The sequence below is a fragment of the Cavia porcellus genome, unplaced genomic scaffold (assembly GCF_034190915.1).
Source record: "Cavia porcellus strain 051 isolate PalLab524CR breed Dunkin Hartley unplaced genomic scaffold, mCavPor4.1 scaffold_40, whole genome shotgun sequence".
NCBI classification, from domain to species: domain Eukaryota; kingdom Metazoa; phylum Chordata; class Mammalia; order Rodentia; family Caviidae; genus Cavia; species Cavia porcellus.
In genome coordinates, this window is record NW_026947523.1 from 5,941,357 (window position 1) to 5,960,257 (window position 18,901).

The 18,901-nt window shown below is 49.8% G+C and overlaps 1 protein-coding gene and 1 long non-coding RNA gene across 2 annotated transcripts; both read left to right on the forward strand.

The window, feature by feature from the left end:
• The first annotated feature begins 228 nt into the window (after positions 1 to 228).
• LOC100717930 (cytochrome P450 2D16-like) lies at positions 229 to 13,293 on the forward strand. The gene is made up of 11 exons (XM_013152979.3): positions 229 to 389; positions 1,040 to 1,189; positions 9,229 to 9,477; positions 10,282 to 10,453; positions 10,662 to 10,814; positions 10,906 to 11,066; positions 11,476 to 11,652; positions 11,833 to 11,974; positions 12,175 to 12,362; positions 12,803 to 12,944; positions 13,041 to 13,293. Exons 2-11 carry the CDS (start codon positions 1,151 to 1,153, stop codon positions 13,217 to 13,219), a joined length of 1,602 nt encoding a protein of 533 aa, XP_013008433.2. The 5' UTR covers positions 229 to 389; positions 1,040 to 1,150; the 3' UTR covers positions 13,220 to 13,293.
• On the forward strand, positions 1,200 to 3,014 carry LOC134474873 (uncharacterized). The gene is made up of 2 exons (XR_010045767.1): positions 1,200 to 1,673; positions 2,581 to 3,014. It is a non-coding gene; the product is annotated as an uncharacterized LOC134474873 (long non-coding RNA).
• Positions 13,294 to 18,901: the final 5,608 nt, after the last annotated feature.

Below are 18,901 nucleotides of genomic sequence, written 5' to 3' on the forward strand. Positions count from 1 at the left end.
TCAGCCAGGTCCCCTGTGTCATCCACCCTGGCAGCCACTGCAGTCCACAAGCAAACTGGTATTATTGATGCTCAGGAGGTGACAGCTCACCTCAGGCCACCCCGACACCCATACCAGTGGGTGGTGGCAAAGCCCAGGCATCAAATGGGCTCCATGCGTGTCAGGCAGTTTTGGTAGCAGTGTGGGCCCCCTGGGAGCCGTGTGCCCTGACTCTGCCATCCCCAAGAATCCCCCAAGGTCTCAGAACCAGGGAAGCTGTCACACTCATCCTTTTGTTTTTTCAGAGGCAAGGAGAGATTGAATCAGCAGCAGGAAAAGGTGCTCAGGGTGGAATCCAGGAAGCCGGCAGGAGGGTTCAGCTGTGCTCTCAGAGGAGAGTCGCAGACGTGGTCAGTGCTCCCAGCAGCAGGGTGGGACACACATGGTGGCACTGGCCATCGGGCAGCTTAGTAGGACCTTGGTATTCAAGAATTCACTGGGGTTCCATTTTGAGGGGTTTGGATTTCAACGTGGTTGATATCCCTGACTCAGTCTTTGTACTGCTGGGTCAACGAGGCAGCTCAAGGCTCCCGCAATAATGCAAAGAAAAAAAACTCCTATCTGGTGTAGGTAGAGCTCGAGGCGTGCGCAGAGCCCCAGGCGTGTAAAGGATCCTTCATCAGAAAGGGGTCCAAAGGCCTCAGGAAAGGCTCCCAGCAGTGGGTTTGGAGTCTGACATGCGCTTGCTGTCAGCAGCACTGAGGTCTCCCAGCAGCTTAGGTGACTTACTGCCTGGCCCTCTCCTCTTGACTCTGAGAGCAAAATAATCACATGCGCTTCAGTGTCTCTATTTTTCTTTTTCAATGATAAGATATCTCAAAGTATGACATTTTGCATTTGTGGTCTTTTGCTGTGTGTGTGGCCTGCCAATGTGTGTGGTGTGCTGAGAGGGAACCCGAGGCTCTGTGCATTTCTGCCCTGAGCTCCACCCAGGCCCTTTTCCCAGTGTACTCAGTAGCCCGCAGCCCTCAGCACTGCTCCTCCACTGATCTCTTTCCAGCTGTGAAAACTGAGGCTCTCAATTCCTGTGACAGTGGCTCCCATCCCCTCCTCTGCCCTCTGCTGGTGACCACCAGTCTACTTTCTGTTTCTGAGTCTGACCCCAGTGGCTATGGGGAGATCATCAGAGAGGAATCTCATGACTTTTCAGGTAAGGCATCGTCCTCAGGATTCCTCCATGTGGCAGCAGGTGTCATGGCTCCTTTGCTTGAAGGCAGCGTAACTTCATTGTGTGGATTCCCAGGAGCCCCCAACCGCACTGTCTCTCCTTCCTCAGTGCCTTTTAAAGGTGGGCATCACAGTCTGAACACGTTCCATGCAGATTCCAGAAACTGCTAATTCATAAATTGTCAGTCATGAGCTTTCCCGAGGAGCCTGGTTAATCCCTTGCCTCCCTCCTCTCCGCTACTCACTAAGCATGGAGCGGACATCTTCATTCAGCAGATCCATGCTGCACTGGATTGGGATCTGTCAGTCACTTCACAATGGGTTTGGTGATCACATGGACTGTTGCTCTCTCCAGTGTGATGTTGACATTTAAGGCCCAGAGCAGCTGATGCCATGGCACTGTGCCCCCACCCTTTCCTCATTTCCTGTCATCACGGAGATTTTGATCAGCTTGCAGCATCCCACAGGTGTGTGCACAGAGCTGGGGTACCTGGGAGAGGAGACCCTGTTCAAAGCCCCCATCACAGCCCACTGGTATAACTGTCTTTTTATTAGTGGTTGCCGCTAATCCCTGGCCTGATTTATAATTTGCACTGCATCATGGGTGTGTGTATTAGGGTTCTCTGAGAACACAGCCCTGTATAAGTATGCATGGGGTTTATTAGGCAGGCTTAGAGATGCGGGAGACTACAGTGGCCGTCCAGGCACCGGAGCACTGGAGGGTCCAGTAATTGCTCAGCCCAAAAGATGGAAAGCGCAGAACAGGGATCAGGATGCAGTGCCATCCAAGGGCAAAGGGCTGCGAGTTCCCTGAAGGTCTTCAGTGGGAGACTCTGGAGAAGGGTGCTCAAAGACCGCAGCAGCAGAAGGCAGGGCTGCTCGGTGACTAGTTCTTCAGAACGAGAAAGGCTTCTGTTTCTTTTCCTTTCCTTCTGTGTTGTATCCATGCTGTGAACCTAGTGGTTGGTGCCAGTCACACCTGGGGTGGGTCTTTCCCGCTCACTTAGCTGTCTGCGTGCCTGTGATTCCCCAACACTGCCACACTCTGCTTTACTGAGCTGGTAGGCATTCCTTAAGGCATTCAGACCAACACACCACAATTGGTCATCACATAGGTTCCCATGAAAAGAAACAGAGTATTTTACGGTCTGGTTGTGTAGGCAAACCCCAGGAGGCACCTACTGGGGATTTGGAACATGTCCTCGGTGATAAGCGACTCTGCTGTCCCACACTGTACTTATAGTCTCCTCTGCCACGGTTAGTCACCACAAATAGAAATGATCTGATGAGGGGTTGCAGTTCTGTCCCTGAGACCCTCCTTCTGATTTTTATGGATGTATTCCTGGATCACATGACAATTCTTAATTTTTTCAGGTGCCCCCGTAGTGATCCGCACAGAGGCTCTGCCATTTGACGTCCCTAACAAGAGGCCCTGGCACTGGCCTCTGTCTCCACATCCTGGGACCTTTTCCTGTGTTCACTTTCTTGCTGGAAGCATCCTGATGCCTGGGAAGTGGCCTTTCATTGTCCTATGAGGAGTGCTGTACAGTGGCTGTTCATAGGTGCACTGACCATTCGTATATTCTGTTTAGAATAATTCTGTGTATTGAAGTCTGTTGTTCATTTTCAAATGGAGTTTTCTAGGTTTTATGTATACGTTTTGCAGGTGTTACACTCTTGTCGTATGTAACCTAAAATTATTTTCTCAGTATTCTGCCATTAGTTTGGCTCTTTCCTGGGCTAATAATGACTTCAGTTATAGGATAGTATTTAATTCTCATGAAGTCCAAAATGTGTATTTTCACCTTCTTGTCTGTGTCTCTGGAATCCTGCCCAACACTGCCAGATTCAGTGTGAGGGTGCTTTTGTTCTATGTTTTCTTCTAGAGTTTGAGCACATACATTCAGAGCTTTGACTCATTTAATTTCTGAGTACACTGCTTGCTATGGATCACCTTCATTTTCGTGCATGTGGAGTTCCAGCTTCTTAGCAGTGTTTCTTAAAGGACTGTTCTTCCCAATAGCATGGACTTGGAAAACTCGCTGAAGAACCTTTTGCCATACACGGTTACGGGTTGGTCCTGCCAGGGGTGCATTCTGAGCAAAGCATCCTTAGGAGATCTGTTTGCCCAGTGAAATCCTAGGCTGCCTTAGACAAACCTGGAGACTCCACTCACACATAGGTGGGTCGTGGAGCTTCTTGGTTCTCACCTTCAAACTCTTAAAGGACTCCTGCTCCCCCTGGTTTTCCTTAGTTTCCTCTTCCTCTGTGGTGTCTCCCGTCTCTTCCTTGGCCTCCTGCTCTACCTCCTTCACATGTCAATAGGAACTGAACTGAGGGCTTTTTCTTACAGTTACATATCTAGTCTTTTTTATACTTTATTTTGAGACAAGGTTTTAATATGTCCCCAATGTACCTCAAAGTTGTGATCCTCCTGCCTTAGCTTTACAGAATGCTAGGATTACAGCTCCCCCCCCCCCCCCCCGGACTGAATGCTGATGGTAGCTACAACCTAGTGCATACTCTATATAATCTTAGGAGAACACTCATGAATATGAGGTCTGTTATTCACTTAAACATCCATATGCTGTTACAGAAGAACCAATTATCAAACCAAATAGAAGAGTCTTCGTACTGAGGAGTTACATGCCAACTATTTATTATGTCAGCAGGCTAGCAGGACCAAATCCAAATCACTCCAACTGAGGCAGTTTTGGGTTCAGTTTGAATAGAGTTTGAGAGCAGGACGTACAAGACAGATAGCAGGCTATTACATGATTGGTTACATACATTGTCACTCAGGTCATTCTAAATAGATTTACTTCAAAGTTTATCATAAGACAGAAGCATCCTGGTTCCAGTCCAGGAAGGGAGGAAGTCTAAAAGTCCCCATTAGGAAGAGCCTCCCATCAGATTTGGAACCCTTTGTCTGAGACCTTCCCACAGCTGATGGGAGCTTTTTCTTTCTATTCCTGACTGTTTAGCATAATGACAGCCTTCCTCCTCCGGAAGTAGGCAGGTACCTCCATTCCGGGCTGTCAGGAGGCGTAAGGCTCTTGGCCAAGGAATCTATTTGGCCCTGCAGGGTGTACTGAGGTTTGTGTGTTGGTAAAATCTCCAGCTGTCTGACACTTAACTCTGAGTACTGCTGTTGACTTCCTCCCATAGCTGTAGCACTGAGGGTCAGTCTCCCCAGTATTGCTTGCCCAGCTAATTTGGGCATTATCATTGGGTCCCATTTTTGACATCACTGCTGGGTAAGTGTAGGTCTTTATCATGAATACACACAGAGGTCAGGTACCAGGAAAGCAAGTGCACAAAGACTCATTTTCGTGCTATCAAACCCTTGATGTAACTCATCAGCAAAAAGAAAGAAAGTTCCAGAGGGGAGACTGACACTCAACACACCTATACAGTCATCAGAAGCGCCTGGCCCTTACCGGACCCCCAAAAGCCAGACATGTTCCCCACACCACTGGTGGATGGGGCTGGAGCAGGCCACCAGGAGCGCCAGCTGCATTAAGGGTTATTGTGAAAGAGCCCTGAAGCTCCACAGGAAAGGACCGAGGGACCCAGAGTCAGCGGTCTTTTTCTAAGTCTGGGTTCATGGCTTTCAGGACCCAGTGGGTACCATTAATCATACACAGAGCTGTGTACACCACTGCTATTTTTTAAATCAGGGACTATCAGCTCTTGGGTCTCTTTTATAATTGTGACCAAAACCCATCAGGGTGCTTTTGCTTTCCCTATTTTTGTCATAGGCCTTAGCCAAATCTGTCATCATCTACTCTGACAGGTAGGATGAAAGTCAGGTTAGGCTCAATGACTTGTAGGGCTGTGTAACAGCCCCCTGTGAGTCCAGCAAGCAGCTTCTGCGGCATCTACCCAGCCCTATCTTGTGCCCCCTTTGGTCACCTTGGATAAAGTTCACAGCAGGATAGGCAGATGAGGTGTATCTGCCAGAAACCTAGCAAGCCCATATACGCCGGTAACTGGTGGGTTGTCGTGGGCCTGGTCTTACCTAACCATATCGCAACCAAGAATTTGACAGACAAGCCAGTTCCCTGGACCTTCTCTTTGCCTGTGATTTACCCCCGTGTTAGCAAAGCTTTCTTTACATTATGCATGGTGGCTTTTAAATTGGCAAGACAACCAGGTTAACATAATTATCATCAACACAAAAGAGTGACACAGAGTGTGGCCTGGCCTGGGTGGCCAGGTCCCGGCCACCAGGACATGATGCAAAGTTGAGCTATGCAAGTAGCCTTGTGGCAACACCTGAAAGGTCCATTGCCTGCCCTCCTGGGTGAAGGCAAATAGGTTCTGACTGCCAGAGTCAGGGTGACACATTGCAGTCATTCACCACGACCCATCTGGTTTCTGCATGGCCATACTGAAGGGCTCTGCATAGGAAGTATCACCCTTGCTTTTTTTTTTTTTTTAATTTCAAGACCTGCTGTCCCATGTGCTAATGGCCTCCAGGCAGCCAAGACTGCTTCATGCACACAAGCCACATGGCCCATGAGAGTGTCTGTGCTGCATGGTGTTGAGCCGAGCACCATCCGTATGTCCACCCCCAGCATGTGTTCAGCAACTAGGGAAACATAAACATCATACAGGCATGGGGCAAAGTGCCTGGTGCCCAAAGTCATCTGGGTCTTGTGGATCATGATATAGAGATCTCTATACCCTTTTAAGTATGCAGCAGGTCCTGTGAAACAGTCTGGGTTATACATTAGCATGTTTCTTTAACTGACGGCTTTTAGAGAATTGAGTGCACAGCCTGCTGTCTGCCATGCAGGAAAGGTGTAGGGGAAGGGTTGGCAGGGAAAAGCTGCTTAAATGGTGGCAGTGGGGAAGCAGAGACAGAGGAGAGGAGCCAGGGAGGGACACATGTACTCTGCTAGGTCACAATCCCAGTGTCCCCCTCCTCCTACCTGGCCTCACTTATCAAAGGCATATTTCACTGTGGATTATTCTGTGCACTGATGAGCACCTCATGATCCCATACCCTTCCAAAAACCCAACCTGTGAATACTTGAGACATTTGGGAACATTCTAGGTCTGAGGCATAAAAATGGTTGTGGAGGGTGCAGTGCAGTACAGTGCTGCAGAGCTGGGGAAGAGCGAGCCAGGGGCCTGTGGCAGAGCTCTGTCTCCTCCAGGAGGGAGAAACAGGTCTAGGTGGCACCACAGCTGATGGTCCCTGCTCTGTGAGTTATCAGAGAGTGCTCTGGGGATGATGGTGGGTCCAGGCCACTGTGGCCAGGACTTGGAATTGAGAAGCCAAGCTGGAGGTGTCTGTGTCCCCTGAAGCCAGGTGAAAGGGGAGTTGCCTTCCCAGGGTGTCATCACCTGTGTGATAGGGAAGAGCAACACCCAGGCCCCATAAGGGCGTAATCAGGTGTGAGTGCTGAAGCCTCTCCCCCAGTCTTTGGAGAAAGTGAAAGAGAGGAGAGGCTGCAACAGGGATCAAAGAGGCACCACAGCATTCAGGTTCTTCTCACTGAAGCAGTTTGATGTGTTTTAGGAACACAGAATCATTTTTCCAGAAATGCTTCTTGTCCCTGTTTTAGGTTTCTGATCTGTGGGGCCTATGAGCCCTGGCTCAGTCTGTTGCCGGGAGATACAGCACTGTGCCTTGTTACCACAAGGAGATTATAAGAGAGTTCTATAAAAATTAAGTGGGCTTGCCAGGTGTGGTGGTGCACTCTTGGAATCCCAGCACTCAGAAGGCTGAGCCAGGAGGAATGTTGCAAGTTTGAGACCAGCCTGGGCTACAAAGTGAGCCTAAACTGCATAGTAACACTGTGTCTCAAAAGGACAAAAATTTTTTTAAAAAAGTGTGCTCGACACATAACATGTTCAGCACGTTAATTCTCGTGAAACCAGATCTGTTCCTCTGTATGAGTTTTTGCCTCAAGGAGAAAGTAGGGCAGCAGGAATAGGTAGGGTAGAGGGCTAGGACCCAGAGGGCATCAGGAAGAATGTGAACATGGTTAGAAACAGAGTTCCACTCTCTGGAAAGATTTCCTTGCAGTGTGGGCCTTGTGCTTGCCCTACTGGGTCAATTCTCTCCTGTGAACTACAGCTGTCCCTCATTAAGCAAGTGCGTAGAGTATTCATGTGACTGGGCTAGTGCTCCAAATCATGCAGAGCAGCCTGTGCCTCCGCTGCCCTGACAGAGCAACGGTCAAAGGGCAGAGGTCAGAAAGTTTAGTTCCTGACCCCACAGTGATTTAAGTGCTGGCTCTGTGTGTGTGTGTGTATGTGTGTGTGTGTGTGTGTTTCTGTGTTTGTGGTGCTTCCCTTTGTTGACTGTCACTCAGCAACAGCCTTTTTCCCACTTGCATTTTTATACAAAAAGCCCACTTTCCTGCACAAGCCAATGGAATGTCCTGTGGCTGTGCTCTGGCTGAGGGGCAGTGGGTGGTGGATGTTTGATTAGGAGTCGCACAGGAGGTCCAGTGCTGAAACACATGGATTCAGCAATGTTTGGGAAAGTCGGTGTTGCAATCTGTGGGGCTGAACAGAGCAGTGACAGGTGCTGGCCATGAGCTCAGACTTTTTTCCTTAAATCTTCACCATTAGATGAGGTTGTGGGCTCATGAGCGCTATGCACCATGTCATTACTGATAGTGACCACCTGGTCAAGGTGCAGGGGAAGAGAAAAGCCTGTTATGTCCCTAGTCAATCACGCTGCTGACTGACATGCACCAAATCAAATAGGGATGGTGGGCTGAGGAGTTGCTGCCTAGGAGAGTGAGGGGAACTCTGGCTCTCGTTCACTGGTGCAGTGCATGCTTCACGTGCTGCTTGGATGTGGGGAGAAACTGCACCAAAACACCATCCGAAGAGCCCAGGAGCTGTAGCTGTGGCCAGAGACAGGGCCCCTGAGCATGACCTCATACCCCTGTGACTATGAATGACTGTTGTCCCAGGCCCAGAAACCTCTACCCAACCTCCTGTGAGGCCCTAAAAATCTCTGCTCCACCCGCTCACCTCCCCTTCTCTAGCCGGAGTACATGCTGTCACGCAGCCTCCCTGGGCCCTCATGGGTTTTGCATTGTTGCTTGGTAAATTATTTTCTGGTTGACTGGACCTCTTAGATGGATTTGCAGATGAGGGTTTGAAACAAGAGGCTTGAAAGAAAAGCACAGGCTCCTGCATGGAAGGATAATTAAATGTGAGCTGAAGTAAGGAGTCAAACATCTTACATCTTTCCCAGCAAAGAGTCCATTAAATCAAAGGGGAACAGAAACCTGAACTGCTGTGGCTGTGCTGTACAAGCTGTCTCATCTTCTGACAGGAAGAAGCGTGGGCTCCTCATGGGGGAGGCCTGACATGAGCACTGCTTCGTGCTGAGATTCTTCAGGCCTCTGTGGCCTGGGATCAGGTCTTAATTTCTGTTCTTCAGGGTGGTCAGGTTTAGCTTCTCTGTATGTGATTGTACTTGTGTGCTTCACTTGGAGAAGGGGAACCCAGTGACCTGTCTGTCTGTGGCCTGGTCAGAGAGGCCTGAAAGGACCTGAAGCTGCTGGAGATGGTTTTGAGACTCTTTGGACACCAGTTAATCCCTGTTGGGTAGCAAAATTCTCCACCAAGTCTTCGTGATAGTCCTACTGCAGTCTGAGTAACCATCACATTCAGCAGAGTCCTCTGGTTGGTTCCCTCACCTGCCTGACCTCCATCTGCTTTTGACTGTGCTTCTTGGAGCAGCAATCCACATACTATTCCAGGTCCAGAGCTGAAACCTGCATGACCAATATGCATAGCTCTATGGAGCTGTCTTCCCAGGAGTGTCCCCTGCTCTGTGTATCACCAGGAAGTGGCAGGTGGGGCAATGAACTCATCTGACCTATGGAACTCATCTGACCTGCCCCTCTCTGCACCTCTATTTGCACAGTGAATAGCCATGTTGTCTAACATCAGAGGACAAAGGGCAGCCTTAGATGCTTTATAAAAGGACAGCCGGCCTGTTCAAATATGCAGGGAGTAGTAGAGTGTTCTATTTACTTCTAGGTGACACAACTGGACAAAGATCTGTTAGTGCAGTGGAACCCAGTGGTCACAAAGGCAGCCATGGGGTTGCTGACTGGGGACGCACTGTACTCTGTGGCCGTGGCTCTGGCCATCTTCCTGCTCCTGGTGGACCTGATGCACCGGCGCCAACGCTGGGCTGCTCGATACCCGCCAGGCCCTGTGCCTGTGCCCGGGCTGGGCAACCTGCTGCAGGTGGACTTCAAGAACATGGCTTACTCATGCTACAAGGTGAGGAAGCTGGTGGTGGAGAGCAGCCAAGGCCAGGTGACCCTCCCCTGGGCTGACATGCGGTGAGTGGCAGGTGAAGACACTGTGTAGAGAATGACCTCATAGCCCAAGAGGAGGGAGGTAGACGACCTGTTTGGAGGAGGACTCTAGCAGAGCAGAGAAGCGCTCTGGACTTGCCATTGGCAAAGGTGCAGGAAGGCAGAGACAGGAGGTTGGGCAGTATATACAGTGGGACTGGCACCCGATTAGATGGGACAGAAGCTTCGTACACACCAGGTCCCTTCAGGTACCTCAGAGGGAAGGAAGTACCTGGGGATGCAGGAGCAAAGCAAGATGGTCTTAGGCAGCTTTTGATTCAGGAAGTTGATACTGTGAAGAGGTCCTATGAGCACCGTCAGATCTCTTGGCTGCCGTAGAGTCCTGGCCCTCTCTGCTATTCTCTGAGAACCTGAGTTGCCTCATCTCAAAAATGGGAGGGAATTGGCTTCAATGATTGTTCCTCCACTCTGCCCAGGACACACCTGGGTGGTTGGCTCTAGATCTAAAGTAATCACTCTGACCATAAGAAGATGTGATAGCAGCATGCAAACACTAGGTGTCCGCGCGTAGTGGGCTAGAGTGCTTGTCTAGCTGGGGCGAGGCTGTCAGTGCCATCTTCACTACCATAAAGGAAAAGGAAACCAACAGGAGTGTGGCTGGTTCTTCCACTTTTTGAACTGGGTCTCCAGGTCTTGGGAGTGAGATGGGGATGCACATTGTGGCAGGAATATCAGCTTCACAGGCGTCTTGTCCCTCCACCTCTAGCTGCGACATCAGTTTGGGGACGTGTTCAGCCTGCAGTTTGCCTGGACTCCAGTGGTTGTGGTCAATGGTCTGGCAGCTATGCGGGAGGCTCTGGTGAACGACAAAGAGGACACCTCAGATCGGCCACCACTGGCCACCAATGAACTAATTGGCTTTGGACCAAAAGCCCAAGGTAAAACTCAGTAGGGCACAGATGACAATAGTGTGGAACTTTGGGGGTAGTGACTAAGGATGCAGAGATCTTACTGCATATGTTGACATAGTTAAGGGATAATGGAAATCCTTGTCTTCTGGAAAAAAGCTGTTGCACTTTATGCAGTGAGGAGATGATACCAGGAACAGGTTAATACTTTCTGCTACTGACACTGCTTCTCATTCAGGGGTTATTAGGGCACCCTATGGACCTGTGTGGCGTGAGCAGCGGCGCTTCTGTGTGTCCACCCTGCGCAACTTCGGCCTGGGGAAGAAGTCTCTGGAGCAGTGGGTGACCGAGGAGGCCGCCTGTCTCTGTGATGGTTTTGCCAGCCATGCTGGTGGGTGACAGTTGAGGGACACAAGGAAAAGACAATGCAGTGATGTCACTGGGAGAAAGGGGGAAACTCTAACATGCATTCCTACTCCCAGGACGGCCCTTTCGCCCCTACGGGCTGCTAAGCAAAGCTGTATGCAACGTGATCGCCTGCCTCGTGTATGCACGACACTTTGAGTATGATGACCCAAGCTTTATCAGGTTGCTGAGTTGTCTGGAAGCTGGCATGATGGATGACAGTGTCTTCCTGGTTCAGGTGCAGTGTTGAGGGGAGTCTGTGCAGAGACAGCTTCCTGCAGAAGGGCTCTGAAGGGATAATTCGCCTGCAGGAGGGATGGGAAGAAAACATCAGGGAGGATCACTGCAGGAAGAAAGGGCTGGTGGTGGCCAAGCAGAGAGCAGTAATGGGAGAGGTGGTTGAGGTTCAGAGCTGCAGAGAGGAGTGTCTACGATGGAAGCAACACAAGTTCATGAGGTTTACATGGTAGGATGTTCCTGTGGCAGGTCAGCAGCAGGAGAGAGCTTTGATGCTGGTACAGTGGAGGGGATCACAGCAAAGGTGTGGAGCGTCAGGGACTGGGTCACCATGGAGGAGGCTGGGTGTGAGATGGCTCCTGTGAGTATAGAGCACAGGAAGCACCCAGGCTCCCTCCATGCTGTCACAGGTAGTGAACTCAATACCACTGCTCCTGCGCATCCCATGGGTGGCTGCCAAAGTCCTGCCTGCACAGAGGTCCTTCATGGCTTTGAATAATGAGCTGTTGGCTGAGCACAACTCAGGCTGGGACCCAGACCAGCCTCCCCGAGATCTGATTGATGCTTTCCTGATGGAGGTGCTTAAGGTGAGAGTGGGCTGTGAGAAGGGATCAGGGTCTGTGAGCCAAGTGTTCTGGGAGGTGTGAGGCCAGGTGGGGCCTCAGCATCTCGCAGAGACACAGCTTCTGTGCCCAAAGGTGGTACATGGGAACATTTGAGCCGTTCCTCCCACTTTCCACTGAGGCCACCCTCTCTGCCTGTCTCAGGCCAAGGGGAACTCTGAGAGCACCTTCAATGAAGAGAACCTTCGTCTAGTCATACTTGAGCTGTTTGCTGCAGGGATGGTGACCACATCAGTCACGATGTCCTGGGCTCTGCTCCTCATGATCCTCCACTCAGATGTGCAGTGTGAGTTGGGCTCAGAATGAATGGGAACTTGAGGGTCTCAAAGCTTATTTGGGAAACTCATGGTTCAAAGCAGAGGTTCTTACAAGGCTACTTAAAGAGTGATGTCCTTCTCAAATGGACACGGCCTTTAACACTGGGTAGTGGAGGTTCAGGGCCAGGTCTCCAGGGACTGACCTGCATGGCGATGCTTACCTGTCCAGGCCGTGTGCAACAGGAGATCGATGAAGTAATAGGACAGGGGAGACGCCCAGAGATGGCGGACCAGGCCCGCATGCCCTTCACCAACGCCGTGATTCACGAGGTGCAGCGCTTTGCAGACATCGTCCCAATGGGTGTTCCCCACATGACATCTCGTGACACTGAGGTGCAGGGCTTCCTCATCCCCAAGGTAGGCCTGGGGCCCTCCTTCCCTAGCCTGGCCACTTCCAGCTGTGGCCAGGAAGTGTTCTGTCACCTCGTCCTGATACTCTTGGTGCTGCCAGGCTAAGCCTGTGTGAGTGGTGCTGCCCCCAGTGCTGCCTTTTACCTGCTGATTCCCCAGTGAATTTGGAGGATAAAGTAACCCAGGGCATGAGTTGTTAGAAGATCCTGTGTCCATGGGGAAAAGTAGGACTCTGGGCACCGTTGGAATCCCTGTACTGTTTCCTTGACATGTGCTCATGGATAGTCCTGAGAAGCTTCTGGGACTAATGGATAATTGAGAGGCTCCTTGAAACTCTGTACCCCACCAGACTGTGTGCACCTCATAGAGTATGCTTGTGGATATTAAGTGTCAGGATTCCTGTGTCCTGCATCTAGGCCACATTCATGCCATGTGTCTCCTTCCAGGGGACAACGCTCCTCACCAACCTGTCATCAGTGCTGAAGGATGAGACTGTCTGGGAGAAGCCCTTCCACTTCCACCCTGGACATTTCCTGGACACTGAGGGCCGCTTTGTGAAACGTGAGGCCTTCATGCCATTCTCCGCAGGTGATTGTAGTGGACCAGGCTTGCTGTCCCTTCCAGGGTGCTGTGGTTGGGAGGAGCCCAGACCTCAGTCTAACTGTACCCCGTCTGCTCCCACAGGCCCCCGCATATGCCTCGGGGAGCCCCTGGCCCGCATGGAGCTCTTTCTGTTCTTCACCTGCCTGCTGCAGCGCTTCAGCTTCTCGGTGCCTGAGGGGCAGCCCCGGCCCAGTGAGCGTGGTGTACCTGCCTTCATAGTGTTTCCATCCCCCTACCAGCTCTGTGCTGTGCCCCGCTAGAAGAGACACTATGTTTCTTATTTGTACCCTAAATGGCAGAGTTCATGTACAATAAACCAGTCTTGTGACTGTCACCTGGTGTCTGTATCCAAGCCTCCTCACTGAAAGCCCATGTGTGATGCCTTCATCCACGTGTCTAAAGCCAGCCCTGATTCCCTGCCTTATCCATCCAGGACTGACCACTGCAGTCACATTAGAAATGTGCATAGTAATACTCAGCAGGGGACAGCTCACCCCATGTCACCCGTGGAGACCCAAGACGGGTTGCCTGACCTCTATGGGTATCTGATAGGGGCGGTGTGTGAAGGGGTTTCTCTTGGGAATAATCACAACCCCTGGCAGAGTGCTGAATGGTGTTGGTGATCTCCAGGGTCATCTCAGGTTCAGTGAGTAGAAAATACAATAGAGACAGAAATGTTCTTGTACTCATGGTTTATTACAGTGACACTATACACATGCAAATTAGCAATACTGAAAGGCACAGGGTTGGCTTCCAGGAAGACAGATACAGGGTTCACCTGAGCTGTCTGAGGAGTCGCCCAGATGGTCAGTTCTCCCAGCCACAGGGTGACTGACACAATGGGCACTGCTTACCAGGGCAGATGCAGTCCCTCCTCAGTGTCCAGGGATTTTCTTGAGGTGCACTCCATTGGCACAGTACACTTACATGGCTGACCTCAGGGACTCAATTTCCTTCCACTGTGGGTCATATTCAGGCAGTCCAGGGCCCCACTTTGGCCAGGTTGCTGGCATAAATGGTGAGGTTTTGCTCACAGCTCCTCCAGGATCATCTCATCAGGAGGAATCTGCGACAGCCCTAGGGGTGACTACAGTCACCTGCTGCCTACCAAGAGCCAAGGATCTGCTGTTGCTGTTGCAGGATCCAACACATGAGCCTACCATTGTGACTCTGGCTTTTACATCAAAATGCCCTGGGCTCTTACATGAAAATGACACAGTCCTATGATACGCATCTTACTTTGTTTCATGGTGGATTATACCTACATAAGCTTTAGCCTCTTCCTCCACCACACCTTATTTTTTGCATGCTGATGGTCACTCTTGTGCATAGTCAGCAGATGCTCTTACTTTTAGCCTCATCTTACTCATTTCTAAGTGGGTAGAATATATTTCACACCCTTTCAGTCAGCTCCACCCTTTTGGTGGTGTGAAATATATTAATGCACAAAAGGCACATGGACCATGCACAGCTATCTTCATCAGGTAAAATTGAAGCCCCAATCTGCTTAGACAAATGCCTGCATTCCTTCCTCCACTACACCCTGGCAGCCACCAGTCTATTTTCTGTTTCTCTGCAATTGAGCACTGTGGGAAGTCATCACAGTGGAATCCTACACCATTTAGCTTTCTGATTGCTTATTTCACTTGAGGTCCCAGGCTCAGGTTTCCTTCACAGCATTGCAGACATCAGTACATCTTTCCTTTTAAGGCAGATTAGCTTTCCACTGTGTGAATTTGTCGTCGTCCTCCCTGTTCACATTTTCTCCTTACTTGGTTTAGTTTAGAGTGGGAAACCAGGGACTGAAAAGCTTTGGTGAAAATTTTGGAAATGCATAGTAGGATTATTTGAAGACATGAGAGGCCCCTCAAGACCCCTCACCCAAGCAGTGATATCGAAGGACAACACAACTCTGGGAAGTCACTGGGCTAAGAAGCTGTACATATGAATCACAGTCAGCAGAAGTCATGGGGCACAGTGTGGCTCCATGGTACAACACATGCCTGCTTTCTGATCACCTCTAATGTCCATGGCCAGCACCCCCTCTCCAAAGTCATCATGGCCTCACCTACCTGCTTCGGAAATGTGGAAATTGTATAAAATTTCATAAGCCTTGATTGCTTATTCAGAGGAGTGGCTGAACCGCAGAAAGAACAGTCAACACTGGAATCTTTTTGAAACCTAGTTTTGTCCTTTGCATCCACCTGTCCAGCTCAGCAGTTTCTCTGACATACAGCAGCCTGCCGTGACCATCAGCCCCATGGCGCGCAGGAGCACAAGACTTGGTGTAGGGATGGCTAAGCAAGTTCAGGCTGGGGGCAGGTGACTTCCAGGCTCACTGATTCCTGTCAGTGGATCTCCAGGGTGGGCCCCTCTCCCAATAGCTCAGTGTAGATAACCTCTGTAGCCAAGGTCAATGCTGACTGGTGTAAACAACTTACATAACCAAGGTCGATTCTGGCACGGGGCCACAGAGGTGAATCTGGTATAAATGGAGACTAAGCAGCCAAGGACTGCTAAGAGTGTACCGTGGTGAGGGCTGTAGGAGTGGCTAATCAGATGGACTCTGGCTCAGCAGCTGAGCAAAAGATGTTTAACCCAGTCCACGGCTCCGCAGCTCTTCTTTAGGATGCTCGAACCTCCAGTGATGTCCGTGGTCTACACTGGTGAAACACAGGGTTTACTTGTATTCTGGTGGCAATGCGTACTGGGTTTTGAACCCAGGGACCTTATCAGTGTGCTGCATCCTTTTTTATTTCTTATGGCTCAATACATGGCCCAGGATCATCCTAATTTTTTTTATACTAGGTTCTTTTTTTTTTTTTTGTCTTTTTTGTTTTTATCGGTACCAGGGATCGAACTCACGACTGCCTGCTTGCAAGGTAGGCGCTTATGCCGCTGAGCTAAATCCCCAGCCCCTTGTACTAGGTTCTTAACTCTTAAACTCGTGGTTGCTAGGCAGATGCTTGTTTTGGTGAGCTATGTCAAGGGCAATGGGCCATCTTAAATTTGAGCTCCTCCAGCCTCAGCCTCCCAGAGTGCTGGGATCACAGGAATGATCCATCATGCCCAATCCTTGTCACATTAATTTGAAGTACTGCATCTTCTGTGACAGCATCCACTGGCTCCACTAATGCACAGTGTATTTTACCCCATGACATAGGTGGGGCCTGCTTTGGGGAAGGGCAGGTGTGTTTTGCTAAGACAGTGAATTTCAGGAACATCTGTGCAGGTCCTGTGTAGACTATCACATCCAAAGCGTGTAGCACTGAAGCTCCGCCACACTGATCAGAAAGAGCTTCAGCCAGAAGAGAAACCACACCTTCCTGTGAAGGAGGCTCCGCCATGCTGATCGGAAAGAGCCTGAAGTAGAAAAGACACTGTGTCTTCCTGTGAGCCAGTGTACAAGCTGAGAACCCAGAGGAGCCTCCTCCCCAGCCCAGTGATTCCTAGGACTCAGAGGGAGATAATAGCAACAGAGCAGAAGGGAATGGCTTGATTCTTGTATTGTCTGGTTGACTCTGCAGCCTGGGGCTGCTGGTCTGGGCACCTAATTGGAGGAAGGTAGTGTGCATTGTGTCAGCTATGGGGGATGTGCTCCTGTCTTGCTTTTGAAATCCAGTGTTTGGTTCCTTTTGACTGTTATGCTTTAATTCCTGCATATGGGAACCTCAGCAACTATTTTGAAGATAACAGTGAGCAGTGTTGTTCTGTTTTGTCTTGTCCCAATGTATTGTTTTGTTTTATTCAATGTTATGTTTGATTGGTTTTATTGTTTATTGTTTGTTTGATTTTGCTATGTCTGATGGTATGGACAACTATTGTGAAGTTGGCAAGATACCTTGTGGTAGCCATTGCTGATCTGGTATTATCCTGTTGTGAAGTTCTGTACCACTTTCACTGTTTTGTTTTGATTGGCTTTGTTCTGTTTTGTTGGGGTCTATTCTCTTAAAAAAAAAAAAGTGCAGCCTTGTATCTGAGAGCACAGAATTTGGATGAAGACCATGATGCTGCACGGGAGCTTTAACCTCAGTGCCCACTATCTCCTCTGCCCTGGGAACCCAGAGCCACCTGCTGTGGCTTACTTTTCTTGCCATGAGCCATCAGTGAATTGAAGTATAGGGTATGACCAGCAGCGCCTGCACTGAAGGGCTGGGCCTTGAAGACTCAGCTCATTAATGCACATGTGTCCGGTGGCTGCACCATCCTGACTACAGGACCCTCACGTGAGCAGGACACTGGCTGAATCCCAGACACACCTTTCACTCCGTAACTCCATGAGGATGACTGCTGGACAGCTTGACACGCCAAAACGAATGGTAAATGAGGTCAAACACCTGGACCTTCCTGCTAGCTCTGCCGTGATTCTATGATGGTCTTGGTTCGGAAGTCTATGCCAGCTGGGTGGGCACACTTGGCTGAAGCCATTAGCAAGGCACAGGCTGGATCTGAGAAGTGCCACAAGTAAGTGAGCCTCGGCCTCCTGGTGACTTGAGTGCCTCGGAGCTAGTCTCCTGACCTGCAGATCCCACACTGTAGCTGTTTGCATCCTGCTAACCCTCACACAGGATGGTTCAGTGGTGCCTCAGTCCCCAGCCAGGCTGTCTTGACTTGAAGTGGCTCTCAACTGGCCAGCAAAGACCTCCATGAAGTATCCCATGATGTCCTGCTGCAGCCTGAAGCACAGTCTCCAGGGCTCTCAAAGCTCTTCTACCTTGCCATGTGGGTTCTCTCACATCTCTGTACCCGCTCTAGATGTGTACCTGAAGCAGGGATGCATGTGTCACCTTCCCATGGTGTCTCAGGGTCACCCCAGTAGAACACAACCAGTGTGTTTGTCCCCAGCTCTGCTAAGTCTCATTCCTCTCCCCTTGGTATCACATACAGAGGACAAGAGCAGGAACTGCAGCATCTAGCCTTTGCTCCCTCCTCCACTCTATGGCCGCACAGTAAAGAGCAGTTGGCTCCTGCCAGAGGACCATGGGCAGCCTCAGCTTTTTATGAGTATAGGCGGTCTGCTGTATAGCTCAGTGTGGTGGAGTGTTATGCTTAGTCTTGAGTACAGGGGTGGTGACAGCCTCCATGTGTCTATGTAGAGGAACAAGTGGACAGATCTCCCTGAATGCAGAACTATTACCTCCACATCCATTAAATTAAACCTTATTTCCCTATATTGCTATGTACTGAGTGAGCTAGCTGTACCATTTCCTTCTATCTCCACTTGGCTCTAAGCAATGCAAATCAGGCCAGCTGAGGTACTGATATGTAATCCTCAATACTAGCTGACCATTTCCCGTTTCCTCCCATTGTGTTCTCTATAAAAGGACTGAATTGGATGCCACAGGATGACAGAGCCCATCAGTTCCAGCAATGTCAACTGGGCACAAGCCTCAAAAGAAGAGGCTATTTCTTCCCAAGGTATGAAGGTTTACATATCAGAAACTGAAGCAGCAGCCTCCTAAGCTCATTCGTATGCTATCCCAATGAGTTATGCAGACTGGTATCTCTGCATATCTTATTCCTGCATATTGCAGAGGTGCCTGTTCTCTGCCCTGCCTCAGCTCACCTTGCTAACATAGTTCCCACCATCTTTACTGTAAGGCACCGTTGAACCACTCCCTTCACAAGATAAATTCTGGGAGAGGCCTTGAACCAACTTTGTCCATATATCCACACTGGATCAGGTTAGGACCACTGGGATGCCCACAACTTTGAATGTCTTAGTGTCTTTACTCTTGCCATGGGTTGCACTGGATGAGATAGACTGGAACTAACTCCCTGGAATTCCAATAATGTTTCTATGGGATTACAAATATAACTTCCAGATTGTGAGGTGAATGAGAAAAGGGATTAAAATATTTGGACTACTGTACATCCAAGGATGTACAATCCTTGGATTACACTATTAGAAGGAACTTTTATCGAAATTATAATATTGGGAC